At 38.7% G+C, this 16,878-nt stretch overlaps 1 protein-coding gene across 1 annotated transcript; it reads left to right on the top strand.

The window, feature by feature from the left end:
* The first annotated feature begins 877 nt into the window (after positions 1 to 877).
* josd1 (Josephin domain containing 1) lies at positions 878 to 9,014 on the top strand. The gene is made up of 5 exons (XM_063003128.1): positions 878 to 1,046; positions 4,305 to 4,953; positions 6,832 to 6,960; positions 7,057 to 7,251; positions 8,314 to 9,014. Exons 2-5 carry the CDS (start codon positions 4,667 to 4,669, stop codon positions 8,414 to 8,416), a joined length of 714 nt encoding a protein of 237 aa, XP_062859198.1. The 5' UTR covers positions 878 to 1,046; positions 4,305 to 4,666; the 3' UTR covers positions 8,417 to 9,014.
* The last annotated feature ends 7,864 nt before the right edge of the window (positions 9,015 to 16,878 follow it).

Genomic DNA, 16,878 nt, shown 5'->3' on the forward strand with positions numbered 1-16,878 from the left:
TACAAGCTGGGATATGCGAAGAAAGAATTTTGTTGTACTGTACACCTGTATATGTACACTAATCAGCCATAACATTAAAACCACCTCCTTGTTTCTACACTCACTGTCCATTTTATCAGCTTCACTTACCATATAGGAGCACTTTTTAGTTCTAAAATTACTGACTGTAGTCCATCTGTTTCTCTACATGCTTTGTTAGCCCCTTTTTATGCTGTTCTTCAATGGTCAGGACCACTACAGAGTAGGTATTATTTGGGTGGTGGGTCATTCTCAGCACTGCAGTGACACTGACATGGTGCTGTTGTGTTAGTGTGTGTTGTGCTGGTATGAGTGGATAAGACAGCAATGCTGATGGAGGTTTTTAAACACCTCACTGTCACTGCTGGACTGAGAATAGTCCACCAACCTAAGATATCCAGCCAACAGCACCCAGTGGGCATCGTCCTGTGACCACTGATGAAGGTCTAGAAGATGACCAACTCAAACAGCAGCAATAGATGAGCGATCGTCTCTGACTTTACATCTACAGTACAGTACAAGCTGGACCAACTAGGTAGGAGTGTCTAATAGAGTGGACAGTGAGTGGACACGGTATTTAAAAACTCCAGCAGCGCTGCTGTGTCTGATCCACTCATACCAGCACAACACACACTAACACACCACCACCATGTCGGTGTCACTGCAGTGCTGAGAATGATCCACCAAATAAATAATACCTGCTCTGTGGGGGTCCTGACCATTGAAGAACAGGGTGAAAGCAGGCTAAAAAAGTATGTAGAGAAACAGATAGACTACAGTCAGTAATTGTAGAACTACAAACTGAGGTGAACCTGGCAGGCGGAGCTGCGGTACACAAGGTGCTGATGACGTACCGTGAACAGGCAGCAGAAAGCTAATGACGTGTTGCGCATGCTCGAGCTGAGACGTATAGCTGCAAGGAAAAGTGTGAGGCACAATGGAATAAACAACGGCAGGAAGAGCTGTATAAATGTATATTATTCTGAAAAGAAGCAGCTCAGAGTCAGTTAAACTCTGTATACGCTGAGGTATGTGTTCTGGTAAATTATTCACAGCTTCTATTTTTCACGGTTTATGTAAAATATTGCCAAGCGAGTAGCGCCGAGCTAGCTAGTGTTTGTTATGATAGATTATTATGAGCTCTGGTTTGCATTAATGTATTGAAGAGAGCTGAATTCAAGCCAGATCATCACGGTTATAACGCATGTATGGACACGACCAGCTGTTAGTCGTTGTGTGAAGCTTTATAAAGGTTTTTGTCATTTCTTTTCCTGGTGGTTTACCATTCAAGAGGAAGTTTGGGCCACTCAACCCAGAACAGTCATTCTCCATATATAAACATTACCAGCTATGTCAATTTGTACAGAATGTTTGCTTATGAATACGTCTTAAAATGCTGAAATAAACTATTTGAATTTCTACTTTCTACTATTTGAAGATACACTTTGACAAAACAGCATTCAGAGTAAGGTTACTTTGGGACAGTGGTGTCCAAACTTTTTCAAACACAACCACAGTTGATCAGATCACAATGACCAGTGGTAGGTTACTCTTTGCCAAAGTTATATTTAGTAATTATTCAAAAACATAAGGAATACATACATTTACGAGTTCATTTATAAGTCTTATTTAACACATAATAAACTACTTATTTTGCATATAACATACAATATTTTAGGCCGCTCAGGTGGCGCAGCGGTAAAAACGCACGCTGCAACCAGACTGAGATCTCGAATACATCGTATCGAATCTCAGCTCTGCCTTGCCGGCTGAGGATGAGCGGCCACATGAACAAAGATTGGCCTGTTGTTCAGGTGGGCGGAACTAAGCCGGATAGGGTCTCTCTCTGTCAGAATGGTGCAATTACGACCTCTGCTGGCTGATTAGAGGCGCCTGCACAGAGATGGGGAAGGAGTGCTCTTAGGGTGTGTCTCTCCGTACACAACGCTTGGTGGCACAACACTCGTCAATGTGTGGGTGTTAAGATGCATGCGTCTTGCTGCCCACGTTTCGGAGGGAGCGTGGGTTAGCTTCGATCTCCTCGGTCAGAGCAGGGATCGGCATAGGCAGAGAGGAAGCGTGATGTAATTTGATGCGCAAAAAGGGGAGAAAATGCATTTTTTTTTAAAACAACAATATTTTACACACCAATTTTAAAGCTCATACAGCGTTCTTTAACTTTCAAGCTTACAACTACAATTTTTGATCACCTTAAGAAAGAAGATCTAACGTTTGACCCAAAGGTCATTCTTTAGACAAGCCTGCTTTACAGGATCATTTTCATTCCCAATACATTGCTTCAGTTTAAAAATATTATATGTCCCATACGCACACTGGCAACCACTGCAGCATTGGGACACTCTGGCTGGCTGTTCCCTCCCCACAGATCATTTCTTTACACTTGCCAGAAGTGGATTTCTACAGAGGGCCCTAACATGAACAGAGGATCATCCTACGCCCACTTTATTTCTTTGTGGCTCGATCTGGTGCCTTGACCTGACAGTGGGAGTTGCTGCAGGAGTGCCAATCCAACCTGCCATTTCTCAGACCCGACCAATTGTGTCTGCTAAACACTCGATTAGGTGGGTGGTACAGACGAGACTCAAACTCAGGTCTTCACAGTGTTAGACTGCTGTTCCACCAGACCATCCCGGGGGATTGTTTAAGGAAATTGCTTTTTAGATGTACAGCACTTCATTAAATTGGATTAAAACTTTTGTACATTCTCGTGTGTAACAGGAGAGGGTTTTTTTTTACTAGAAGGGAGGTACTTGCACTTATAGTTTGTGTGTCTATCAAGACCAGCTCATTTGCTTTTGCTTTTAATGCTTGTCTTCAAAAGCGAGCTTCTAGGGCAGTGAAAGTCCCATTTAATAGAATTGTAGATCAGTGGGTAGCACTGTCGACTCACAGTGAAAAGGCCCTGTGTTCGATTCCCAGGTGGAGTGGTCCGGTTTTGTTCTGTGTAGAGTTTGCATGTTTTCCCCATGTCTTCGTGGGTTTCCTCCGGGAGCTCCGGTTTCCTCCGACAGTCCAAAGACATGCAAGTGAGGTGAATTTGAGATACACAATTGTCCATCACTGTGTGTTTGACATTAAAGACTTGAACTAATGAATCTTGTGTAATGAGTAACTTCCTGTCCTGTCATGAATGTAACCAAATTGTGTAAAACATGACATTAAAATCCTAATAAATAAGTAGATCATGATTGTAAATACATTGATCAGGGATCAGATCTGATGGATCAGAGCCATAGTAGATATTCTCAAGGCCAGTATACTCACCTCTAGATATTGTTTTATTTAACTATTTTCTCAGTAAGCGTAGCAATAATTTAATATATTCAATATTTCTTTCGGTGAAACCCCTTATTACTGTATGCTGTAATATTTACTTACTACTTTCTTTCTGAATATTATGGTTGAGGCAGCTGCATAGTTTTACTGTGAAACTGTAAATCATGATCTGCTGCTGCAAACTGATTTGGAGGTTGGATGTTTTGCATGTATTAGAATCATTTTACATGTATTAAAACATGCACATACATGAAACATGGAGTTGGACTTCTCTCTCAAAGCCATTCTTTTTTAATCAGTTTTCTTTAAAAATATTTTAAAGATATATTGATATCTGCAAATAAACATTTAATATATAAAAAACAATAAATAAAAATATTACAGAAAGGTTTTGTTATGTTAAGTTGAGCTTAGCGCTATATCTTCCTTTCATGTATTTTGTTTTCCCAAAGGACACTTGCAGCAATGCAGCAAAGTCATGTGCTGCAGTTATAATATTGGGTATAAACTTAATAAAAACAGTCACTGCTGTTTTAAATTACTAACTTACAATACTGACTTAATTACTGACAATACAGAGATGAATAAACTATTCATAGTGACTAAAACCTATTGTGTATTTGGGCTTATTTAATTATTGTCACCCTGATTTTTCCCCACTGATGACTGGGCTGCTTTTTTCACACAGACCCTTCAAATCTTGCCTCTAAATCTCAACAGAATTTATAATCACATTCACTGTTCATGGGGGAACATACCCCAATAGTATAATGTATTCAAACAAAATGTAATGTACAGTGTCTTACATATTTTAATAGTTTCTAAATCCTTTTTAACAGAGTATTCAATATTCAGCCATTCCCAAACCTGCATATTAGCTGTACACAATTACTAATGTCTATAAAGTACAAAATATAAAAAGTTAGATTTTTTTCATGAAGCCTCCACTGCCTTAATAATTTTTTTATTTTCCTTTCCTTCTCTTTTAGGCTTTGATGAAGTGAATTCTACAAGGCTGCAGTGTGTTAACCTGCCACAAATTTAGGATTATCACCATATCACTTGTGGGTGTGGGGGGTGTGTTATGCTGGAGGTCCTGCTACATCTAATTTGATTCAACATGGAAAGAACTACTTCATGATAGTGTCACATGGACAGCTCACAAAGGAGACACGAGGGCTGATTAAAACAAATATTTACCTTCTACTTTTTTCATTTTTTGTTGTTTCAATCAAAACACTGAACTGGCTTCAATTTTCTTACTGTGGCCACCTTCCCCTCCCCTTGCCACACACCTGGAGCAACTAAGTGGTTGCTGTGGAGATGACAGCACTGGCGTAGTAGCACGGGGATGGGGAGTACACCATGTTCTGGTAAGGGGAGGGGGGTTGGTGGGTTTCAGGAGTTGGGCTGTATGCCATGGAAGGTAAGCAAGCAGAAAGGTGGTGCTGTTGGAGGTGCATTTGCCCCTGAGCCAGATGAAGGGCCAAATGCCAAAATCTCTCCTTCGTCATTACAACCCCCTGTCATCTACCATGAGAAACAGCATCGAGAGTTGTGTGCTCTTCATGCACTAAATAATGTCTTCCAGGATGGTGCTGCTTTCAGCAAAGAGACGCTTCAAGAAATCTGTCAGAGGTAGAAGTTTTGTTTTTTTATGCTTTCTTTGATTTGGCTTCCTTTCCAGATCAGAGGAACTTATATAGGATATTTGAAAGTTGCGGTTACCAACTAACTACTACCCATGCACCTTAAGGGCAAAATTGGAAAATAAATTACCTAAACTTTAAACTCTGTAGCTTTTCATGTAAGTTGTGATGTCAGTTTTTAGCTTTAGAGCTTGATAGGAATTGGTGTAGATTATTCTGTGAATTTAAAAAGTTGAAAAGTATTGTTATTTTTTTATTTATGTATTTATTTCACAACATTTACTTAAATAAGCATTACCAAGATTAAATAGGTATTACTTTTATCTTTAGGATACTTACAGACACTCTAAACAGTGTTTTTGCAGTAACATCAGCATGTTTAAATTAAGGGTGTCACAAGATTAACATTTTAATCGAGATTAATTGACCGCAAAAATAACTAAGCAAAATTTGAAGTTATGCACATTTTTATTGCATTTTATTACATTTTTATTAAGTAAATGTTTACCAATAAAAAAATTAATAAAATTATGATATAATTATTACATCTAAATTATCTTTAGAAAGCCAGCCAATGCCTATATAGACATTATCTGGCAAAAGTGAGAATCTGTTTCTAACCCTGCCACTGAAAACAGGCTCTCAGGGTACTACAATGAACCATTTCGAGATGCAACACGTATAACATCATGTAGACCCACATCGTTAACTATGTTAAAGCGTCTACAGTCCATTGCGATCCATTTAACACCAGTGTTTGTGATGTTTCCACGACGTGTATAGTTCATGGGCTTCCCATTTCCAATTCCTCTGAAATAAAGTTAGAGTCTGAGCTCATTTTGCCTGTAACACGTATCCGTGCGCGCAGATGCCTGACGAAACAAAGGTGTGCTTTGACCAAAGATGATATTAAAGCATCAGTTAATAACTGTAATTTTGTCTGGTGATTATTTCTCATGCTTTTTGAAAACAAAAATGATTATTTGAAACACCCTACATTTGTAAGTAATTTGTAACTCACGACTGCAAACTGGAAAAAGACCTGTGTTATCGCTATACAGTATAAACACAATGTTGCTGTGTTAAAAATTTTGTTCTCGATAAATTTTTTTAGTTTCTAGTTTAAATGCATAAAGCCAGTCAGCAAGCAGATTTTTCTTTATGCATTATGTATATCTGCCAACAAAGCCACAGAAAGCTATGACTTTTCCTCTCACATAATGCTGTTCATTTAAGCTGTTGGTTCTCTATTTTCTTGCAGCACTTTGTAAAAAAAAAATAAAACCACAAAACGTGAATGAAATAACAAACAAGTTTGGGTAAATTCCTGGGCTATTGTTTCTCAACATTGTAAAGAAAAAACACAGAACTGCTGTGCGCAGAAATGTCAGTGATTATTAAAAAAAAATTATGTGTGACATCCTCTGTCAAAGCTAGATAAGTCATGCTTATTTTTTAAAATCAATAACTCATTCATTTTGCCATTTTGGTTAGAATCATAGTGGGTCCTGACACCCTGAACAGAGAACCATTCAGTCACGGCTCAATACACATCATCTTACCCTTATACCTAGAGGGAAATTTAGAGGAGCCCTGGTTTAGTTTTTAGGAGACGGGTCTGTGAGAACATGCAGCCTTTTTACAACCTTTTAGATCCAGTGTATTCTATTCGCAGCTTAAAGAGGATGTCGCTAGAGATGGTCAAGGCTATGTGTAAATATAAAGACAAAAAACATCAGAACTAGAATTTTGATTCTATACCAGCACAACCAGTTTAACTATGGAAACTGTTATTTACAAAATCAGATTGTAATAATTATTATTGTGCAATAATTGTTTTTAAAATCGCATTGTTCTGCCTTTACAGACTCTCCCCTAGCACTTTGGTAACCCCTCACAAGAAGAATATGCTGGGTAATGGCAACTATGATGTGAATGTCATCATGGCTGCATTGCAGACTCGTGGGTATGAAGCTGTTTGGTGGGATAAAAGAAGGTAAATTGGGAGGTTCAGTATAGTCTGATGTTCAGTACTTTAAATGTCCTGTCTCCTTTATTCTGTCTTGTGTGGATGTTTTTCTTTTGTTCTCAGGGATGTTTGCAGTATTTCGCTGCCAAATGTAACAGGCTTTATTTTAAATGTGCCATCCAACCTTCGCTGGGGGCCTCTGCGTCTGCCACTTAAACGGCAGCACTGGATTGGTGTGAGGGAGGTGGGTGGAGTCTACTATAACTTGGACTCCAAACTACGCAGTCCTCATGCCATTGGAACAGCTGATGAGCTCAGGTATTTTGAAACTATTTACACTGCATATTTGTACTGTTGATGTGGGTTTGACAAAGTGTGAAGAACATATAAAATAACACATTTTTAATGAGTTTACACTGTACACCCCAAGTCACACACTAGACCCGCAGGCGTCCCTTTACTTTGTCCTACTACAACATGTCCTGCTGTGAGTGTGTGTGTCTCTGTGTGCGAGAGACAGAGTGCCAAACAGAGATAGAGAGGCAGACAGACAGAGACAGACAGACAGACAGACCGACAGACAGACAGACAGAAACGGATGGACAGACAGAGAGAAACAAAGAGAGAGACAGAGCAAGAGACAAACAGACAGAGATAGATAAAAACAGACGGACTGGCAGAGACAGAGAAACAGACAGAAAAAAACAGACAGGCAGAGACAGACAGGAAGGCAGGCAGAGAGAGAGAGAGAGAGAGAGAGAGAGAGAGAGAGAGAGAGAGAGAGAGAGAGAGAGACATACAAAGAGACATACAGACAGAGAGACAGACAAAGTAACAGACAGACAGAGAGACAGACACAGCGTACATGCATCAAATAATTGTATGCAACACACAGTAAAGCTGACCCTCGTGTTGTATAGGCAAGCATGAACAGACTGTGTTTAATGGGACTGATGTGTAGACTGATACAGATACTGTATCTGTTCAGGCTGCTGTTTCTTAGACTGACAAATGTTTTACATTTCTTAAGGTTGTTTCATTTTGATTTGTTAGTGCACATTGGTCAGAAAAACCATGAATTACATTTGTTAACATTTAGGAAAGAGCACAGATATCTCAAAGCTTTCGGACTCTTCACCCAATTGCAATGCAACCTAAGACCCTAAGCACTTGGTCATTCATTGTCCATTTTACTTAATTCCTATCTACTTTTACTTTATATTTTATATTTATAAGTAAAATGTATTATTCTTACATTATTTCTTTAAAACATTTTAGGCATGTGGATCCAGGCTGCGCGTCTATTTAGCAATATCTGTGAGAACTTTTATGTGAACTTTGTTTCTTCTCTTGCAAAATCAATTGTTCTTGTTGTTGCAGGAAGTTCTTGTGTCACCAGCTTCGTGGCAAGAACTGTGAACTCCTGTTGGTTGTGTCAGAAGAAGTGGAGGCCCATCAGACATGGAGGTCTGAGAACGTTTAAACCTTTCCCATAGCTTTCTTGCATTTTCCAGCTTATGCTCAGGAGGACATGTATGGTTCAATCAGGGAACCAAATAAGTGCAAAGGAAATTGCACTCAATAAGTCACAAAAGCACACTGGTGAGACGTTTTGTTTACACACACAAACACAAAATGCTGGACTTGAACTTAAACTGAAAAGGACATCAAACAGGGATATCACTGAAAATAACACTACGCTGGTCTATAGGCAATTTATTTAGTCTTTGGGATTTTATTGAATTTTTTGTCAGCCCTGTCCTTTCATGCTGTCTTGATATCAACATGAGACCTATCAGATTCAGTGATGCATTCTTCGTATATGTTACCGTACCAATGTCACTTTATCTGTGACCCATTATGTCTGTGTGATTGTATAACTTATGTGTTACACTTTAGCCTGGCCTCACAGTGGACGATTTGCAAAAGAAATATCAGTACCATTGCTTGACTGGTCTGTGTTCCTTAATGTAGCAAGTAAAGGACGAGTATCTAAAGCAGTACAGCATGGCACAGTAATAACTAGGTGTTTCATATTTATTTCTGAATAATTCTTTGGAAGAAATGTTATTATTTTTATTTGTACATTATATCTTAATTATTAGATGACTATAATCCCTTCTTTCTAACAGCTATAGATATACCTGTTCTTATTTTGTTCTTAATAAGACTCACTCAATACAATTAGTAATCCACATTTAACTGCCAAACAATCGTTTTAGACTCTTCATTTTAATAAGAGGAGGTTTAAAGCATGATGGTTCAAGCGAACAGCAGGGATGATCTAGTTTAGGTCGTTTAGTTAGTTCAGATATGTGAAGCCATGATACAGAAATGATGCAGATGAATGGCAACATACCAGACCAGACCAGAGTCTGAATTGTTTAACAGCTTGTAAGATTGATTACAGTTAAAAAGCATTTCTGTGATGCCCATACAGTAGGAGTCACTGTTGTAGTGGCAATAAGATGATATCACATTTGCCCTTCGCTTCCTCAGACATGGCCAATTGAATATGTACAGCCTCTGACGCTTCTAACCAGGTCTGTAGCCCTACTGTAACTCGTACTTGGGCATCAGTGGTGGTGTGGTAGCCTAATAGACTACTGTTTAATTCTAATTCCTTATGTGCAAGGCCATGGTCAAGTAAACATATGCCACTTTTTTAAAATCTGCTTGTTTTACATTACTGCAAAAAACGGTTTCCAGGTGGCGCAGCGGGATATTCCGCTAGCACACCAGCACCCGAGGAGTTCAGAAACTCGGTGTTGCCACGATTCGGCTGGGCGCCATCTGGCGGGCATAATTGGCAGTGCCTGCAGCAGATACCAATTGGCCATCGTATCTGCCGGGTGGGGGCCGGACTATGTGTGGGAGGGTGGGTCTTTATATGCTGTTTAAGGACCCTGATTGGCGGAAGAGACGCCTGTGCAAAATGCAGTGGCGAGAAGAGGAGGGCCGTGTACGTGTCGGAAGAGGCGTGTACAGCAATGTGCTCTCCTTGGATGCAATCTGGTATCTCTCAGCAGTGAAAGACAAAATTGAGGAAAATGGGGAGAAAATGCATTAAAATAAAAAAGCAGTAATAGGTCAACGTAGTCTTTATCTAATATAGCCTCTGGACAATGTTTTTTTTTTTTCTAAAATTATTAATTATCACTGAAAATATTTCTTCTATCACAAAATCCTCAGAACGATATTTGACCAGTGATAATGACATCAGTAAATGAGGGTCGCAAGAAAACTAACAAAATAAGTTCTTGTTGCGAGAACGTAACAAATTAGGACTTCTGTGCTAACCCACAGGCCACAGCCCTGAATAAGTTTCAGCTTCAAGTTCTGAGGTGAAATCTTCTAGGAAAAGTCATTATTGTTAAAAAAAATAGTATGATAATTATATGTTGGTTGCCTTATGATAAAACTCATTTGCAGTCAGTTAGATTAAGTCTGTGTATTCTGTTCATTGTGGACGCTGGTAATTGCATTATTTGAAAAGGGAAAGGGAAAATGTACAGCTCAGGTTTCTGCCAACTCACACTTGATTAGATTCACAGCTAGATATTATTATGAAAAACTACTTCCATGCTGAAAATCTTGCCAGGCAAAACACCATGTTAATCAGAACCATTGATGTACAAAAGGAACATTCCATATTTACATCCACAGGGTGCTTTGTTCATTTGTAGTTGTTTTGATTTCTTTGCCATGACAATCTCAGCCTCACTCCCCAGTTTTTAGGGGATGTGTCGTCACAACGTGATCATGCCATTGTTTCCCATGCAAATGCTTGTTATGGCACTTTATGTATAATCCAAGATGTGTTGTGACATTAAAATGTCTTTGTATGTACAAGGATTGTTTGTTTTGTAACTGCTTATTGACTTGATAAGTGAAGCATGTGCTGGTGCAGCAGTTTGATCTTACACTAGTAGTTCAGATCTCCTGACAGTATCAGTGTGTTGTGCACTTACTTAGCTCACATTATTCACTGCAAATTTATCCTCATACTTAAAGATTCACCAAGATGTCAAGAATCCAGTCAGTAAAAAATAAAGTTGTCGTAGCCTTTTGCTTTTAATTTAGCACAGTTAATTGTATGTTGATTAAATAAGCAAGCTTTTTTAGCACTTTAAAGAGATAAAAGATGTCATCATGCAACTAGTATTAGAGAAATTCTAGCAAATATCAGTGAAAAAAACACATTCAGAAAGCATCATACGCAATTGATTACAACCAGAAATGTACACTGATCAGCCATAACATTAAAACCACCTCGTTTCTACACTCACTGTACATTTTATCAGCTCCACTTACCATATAGAAGCACTTTGTAGTTCTACAATTACTGACTGTAGTCCATCTATTTCTTCACATACCTTTTTAGCCTGCTTTTACCCTGTTCTTCAATGGTCAGGAGCACCACAGAGCAGGTATTATTTAGGTGACAATGACATGGTGGTGGTGTGTTAGTGTGTGTTGTGCTGGTGTAAGTGGATCAGACAGCAATGCTGCTGGAGTTTTTTTTTTAATATTATGTCCACTCACTGTCCTCTCTATTAGACACTCCTACCTATACTAGTTGGTCCACCCTGTAGATGTAAAGTCAGAGACGATCGCTCATCTATTGCTGCTGTTTGAGTTTGAGCTTCATCAGTGGTCACAGGACGCTGCCTACTGGGCGCTGTTGGCTGGATCTATTTTTGGTTGGTGGACTATTCTCAGTCCAGCAGGGACAGTGAGGTGTTTAAAAATCCCAGCAGCACTGCTGTGTCTGATCCACTCATACCAGCACAACACACACTAACCCACCACCACCATGTCATTGTCACTGCAGTGCTGAGAATCATCCACTATCTAAAAACTACATGCTCTGTGGGGGTCCTGACCATTGAAGAACAGGGTAAAAGCTAAAATAAAGTATGTAGAGAAACAGATGGACTACAGTCAGTAATTGTAGAACTACAAAGTGCTTCTATATGGTAAGTGGAGCTAATAAAATACAGTGAGTGTAGAAACAAGGAGGTGGTTTTAATGTTATGGTCAGTGTAAGTTCTACAGTAGTGTTAAAAAAAATAGCAGTGATTTTAAAAAAGTGAATAAAGCACAAAATCATTATAATAACTTTTATTTCCATAAATGCAAATGCACTGAAAATACTACACTTTCAATTCTAAATCAAAACATTAACAACATTTAGCCAGTTTGTGTTCATCCTTTACAGAAAGTTAAGAAAAATTAATATTAGGCTGTTCAAAAAAATAGCAGTGCCAGCATTTTTCTTTAAAAACTCAAAAAATGTATCTATAAACTGAAAATGTTTGAGGTTTCACTTTACTTTAAAATACTGAACTAATATTTAGTGGCATAACAATTGTTTCCGAGATCTGTGTTGCATGGAGTCCACCAACTTCTGGCACCTCTGAACAGGTATCCAGTCCAGAATGATTAGACTACATTCCACAGTTCTTCTGCAATTTTGGGTTTTGCCTCAAAAAAACGCGTTTCAGATATCAGAACACAAGTTCTCTATGGGATTGAGGTCAGGGGATTGGGCTGGCCACTCTATTACCTCAATCTTGTTTGTCTGTAACCAAGATGTTTTGGGTCATTGTCATGTTAAAACACCCATTTTAAGGGCATTTCTTCTTCGACATAGGGCAACATGATCTCCTCAAGTATTCTGATATATTTAAACTGATCCATGATCCCTCGTATGTGATAAATAGGTGTAACACCATGGTATGTAAAACATCCCCATATCATCATTTTGTACCACCATGCTTTACTGTCTTCACAGTGTACTCTGGCTCGAATTCAGTGCTCGAGGGTCGTCTGACATACTGTCTATGGCCACTTGACCCAAAAAGAACAATTTTGCTTTCACCAGTCCACAAAATGTTGAGCCATTTCTCTTTGGACCAGTCAATGTGTTCCTTGGGAAATTTGAACCCATTCAGGACACGTCTTTATCTTAACAACGGGACTTTGCAAGGAGTTCTTGCTGGTAAATTGGCTTCACTTAATCATCTTCTGTACTCACTGGGAACTTCAGATGTTCCTTGATCTTTCTGGAGGTGATCACTGGCTGAACCTTTGCCATTCTGGCTATTCTTTGATCCATTCATACAGTAGTTCCACGCTTCCTTCTGCATCTTTCAGGTTTTGGTCACTTTAAGGCATTTGAGATCATTTTAGCTGAGCAGCTTATAATTTGCTGCACTTCTCTGTATGTTTTTTCCCTCTAAAATCAACTTTTTAATCAAAGTATGCTGTTCATCAGAACAATGTCTGGAACAACCCATTTTACCCAGTATTTCAGAAGGAAATGCGCTATGACCAACCTGTGCAACATTTGCCACCCTCCTACCTTAAATAAGGGCCAAAATTGACACCCGTTCTTCTGCAGAATGAATGACTTCACCAATTGAACTCCTCACTGCTATTATTTTGAACAACCCCCTTTCAATCAATGCTTCGATTACTCAGAATGAACGGCATGCATGTCCTAATTGTTGGGTTTGTTTTGTTTTCAATACTCTACTACACTTTCAAGTAAATTTTTTGCTATGTAGAAATAGCATTTCTACTAAAAACAGTGATTCATCAGGTTAATGGTGTTGGACTGCTATTTTTTTGAACACCACTGTATATGTAACAAAAAGTTCTTCTATTTTATCTTGCAATCACAGCTTCCAATGTGTAAAAATGGAGAGTAACTAATCATGCAGATATTAAGTAATCTGCTTCTGGAGCGGCTTCCTCTTTTTGTTGCTGTTGTCAGATAGATAGACCAGAGATTGGTACCCAGGACTAAACTCAAGCTTAATAACTGCTTTTAACATGGGTTAACATACTAACAACTGGATTTAATGGGTCTTTTGTCTACAGCAGAAGTATGAATATAAAAACAAAATTTTTGTACACACAGAATGGGTGGAGAGGGCATGTTCTAGCTAGTACAATTGTTTGCCAGACAATCAGCATTCCCTTTAAAGCTTTTAAGCCTGTGAAATGATTGATACAGAACAAATACTAAGTTTGTATGTTTGGCTACATCTTGTTAAATTAAATAACTATGATTTGAAGCTTTTCGTGATCTGTCTTAAGTCTTTAGGATGATCTAGTTCTTCAGTTTTATCCCACAGGAGCAGCACAGTGGTACACCAGGTAGTGTCCCATGCAAATCCTTGGACTTGTCATAAGGTCATGCTCCTGGTAATCTGGTGATTTCTCTCACTATTAAAAATGCGTTCAAGTAGGTAGATACATGTTACTTTTGGAAATTTTGTTTGCAGAGTAACAATCCATTTCGGCCATATAATACGGAAATCCAGGATTATTTTAATTGAATTTGAAGTACTGCTTAGACTACAAAATAAATTGTTATGAAATTGTTCATTCCATAGGGACCCTAGTCAACATTTTCTTCCCCTGTTTAGAGTTACTGTATGTTTCAAGTCATTGTACTTCATTGTCTCTGGTGAGCTAGAAAATTTGTCTTGCAAATTATGTAGATGGAACTGTACATGTTCAGTTGGGGATAAGGAATTCTAATAAACCTCTGGAACCTCGATTAAAAAAAAAAAAACTTAGTGGTAATAACAGAAATCAGTGATGTGTAAACCCAGTTTGAGTAAAAACTTGTGATAGCATGTGATACAGTACAGCCAAAATATAACCACATAGATGAGTAAGCACCACAATGGTATGAACTTCATAACATTAACATTCATAGCAGAAAACTTTAGTCTAATGCAGACACATGACGATTCATAAGTTGGTGTAAGTAACACAAAACCTGAACCCCTGGTCAAATAGACTTATTAGTCAACAATTATATTTTAATAGACTGCCTTTTAAAGCTATTTAAGCATTTAAAGCTATTTATTTTGGCATGTGTGGTGCCAAAATATACAGCAGTTTGACCTAAAATGTATTTATTCCAAACTAAATAGACATTTGTTACTACAACCCAAATCAGAAAAAGTTGGGACAGTATGGAAAATGCAAATTAAAAACAAACACAGTGTTTCTTACATTTACTTTGGGGGTGGCACGGTGGCTAAGTGGGTAGCACTGTTGCCTCACAGCAAGAAGGTCCTGGGTTCGATCCCCAGGTGGAGCGGTCCGGGTCCTTTCTGTATGGAGTTTGCTTTTCCCCGTGTCTGCGTGGGTTTCCTTCGGGTGCTCCGGTTTACCTCCCATAGTCCAAAGACATGCAAGTGAGGCGAATTGGAGATACAAAATTGTCTAAGACTGTGTTTGATATAAACTTGTGAACTGATGAATCTTGTGTAATGAGTAACTACTGTTCCTGTCATGAATGTAACCAAAGTGTAAAACATGACGTTAAAATCCTAATAAACAAGAAACAAAAACATTTACTTTGACTTTTATTTCATCACAGACAATATGAACCCAGGACAGTCCATGTTTTGTCTGGTCAACTTAATTTCATTTGTTAATATACATCAGTTCCTGCATTCCTGCAACAAAATCCAAAAGAAGTTGGGACGGGGACAATTTAGGGCTAATTACGAGGTAAATAACTAAATAATGTGATTTCATACAGGTGATTGTAATCATGGTTTGGTACAAAAGCAGCATCTCGAAAGGCTGAGTCTTTGAGGAGCAAAGATGCACAGAGGATCTCCAGTTTGTCAACAAATTCATGAAAAAGGTATTAAAATGTTTAAAAATAATATTTCTCAAAGGAAGATAGAATGGGATACAGTGCATAATATCATTAAACGATTTAAGGAATCTGGGAAAACTTTCAGTGCATAAGGGCAAGAACCTACTCCGAACACCTGTGATTTTTAATCCCTCAGGTGGCACTGCATCAAGAACCGTCATTCATCAATAGCTGATATAACCACATTGGTAAGGGATCACTTTGGCAAACCTTTGTCAAGCACTACAATATGGAGTTACATGCACAAATCAGCACAAATTAAGTTCTCTGGACTCTGAAGCATCTGGAATGGACCATCACACAGTGGAAGAGTGCATTGTGGTCAGACAAATCAGTATCACAGATCTTTGTCATTGATATGCTAAGAATGATCCACCACCCAAATAACATCTGGTGAGAGGGAGTTGTTCTATGGGGGTCCTTTTAGCAGGAAATCACTTGTAAATGTGTATGAGTAACAATACCACATATGTCAGCTAAGTGTGAAGTAATTTTTCACAAGTGAGGAGAATTTTGGAGTAATATAAAAATTGGCATTTGCCATTAGATTCTGATTCATTTGGCAAAAGGTAGGAAAACACCCTAGACAAGTCTCATATTTAGGGCATTTTTTTTAGTAGCTCCAATTGCCTGAGCAGGCATGCACACTCCACACAGAAAGGACCCTGGTCGCCCAGCCAGTGAATCAAATCCAGGCCTTCCTGCTGTGAGGCAACAAGGCTACCCACAGCACCACTATTCTGCTCTAAATCAGTTACATAACGCAAATTATATGCTTTCAATTTTGCACCAACAGTTTAGGGAAGGCTCTTTCCTGAACCTGCGTGACTGTGTCCCTGTGTACAAAACAAGGTCTATAAAGACATGAAGAAAAGCTCAGTTTAAAGAAAATCCAGTGACCTGCACAGAGCCCTGACCTCAGCCTCACTGAACAGCTTTGGAATGAACTAGAACATCAATTGAGGCTTTCTTGACCAACGTAAGTGCCCAGAAAAAGAAATGCTCTTTTAGCCGAATGGGCACAAATTCACACAAACATGCTTCAAGCATTCTCAGAAGAGTGACTGTTGTTGTAGCTCACTCGATTTTATGTCACAGTTTTATGTTAACAGCATTTGTTTTAGAAATTGGTCAGGGAGGCACGGCAGTAGGGTTGCCAACCGTCCCGTAAAATACGGAATCGTTCCTTATTTGGAAACTAAACGTCGCGTTCCATATTGAACTGATACGGGACGCGCTTTGTTCCGTAT

Source organism: Trichomycterus rosablanca, chromosome 10 (assembly GCF_030014385.1).
Source record: "Trichomycterus rosablanca isolate fTriRos1 chromosome 10, fTriRos1.hap1, whole genome shotgun sequence".
NCBI classification, from domain to species: Eukaryota; Metazoa; Chordata; class Actinopteri; order Siluriformes; family Trichomycteridae; genus Trichomycterus; species Trichomycterus rosablanca.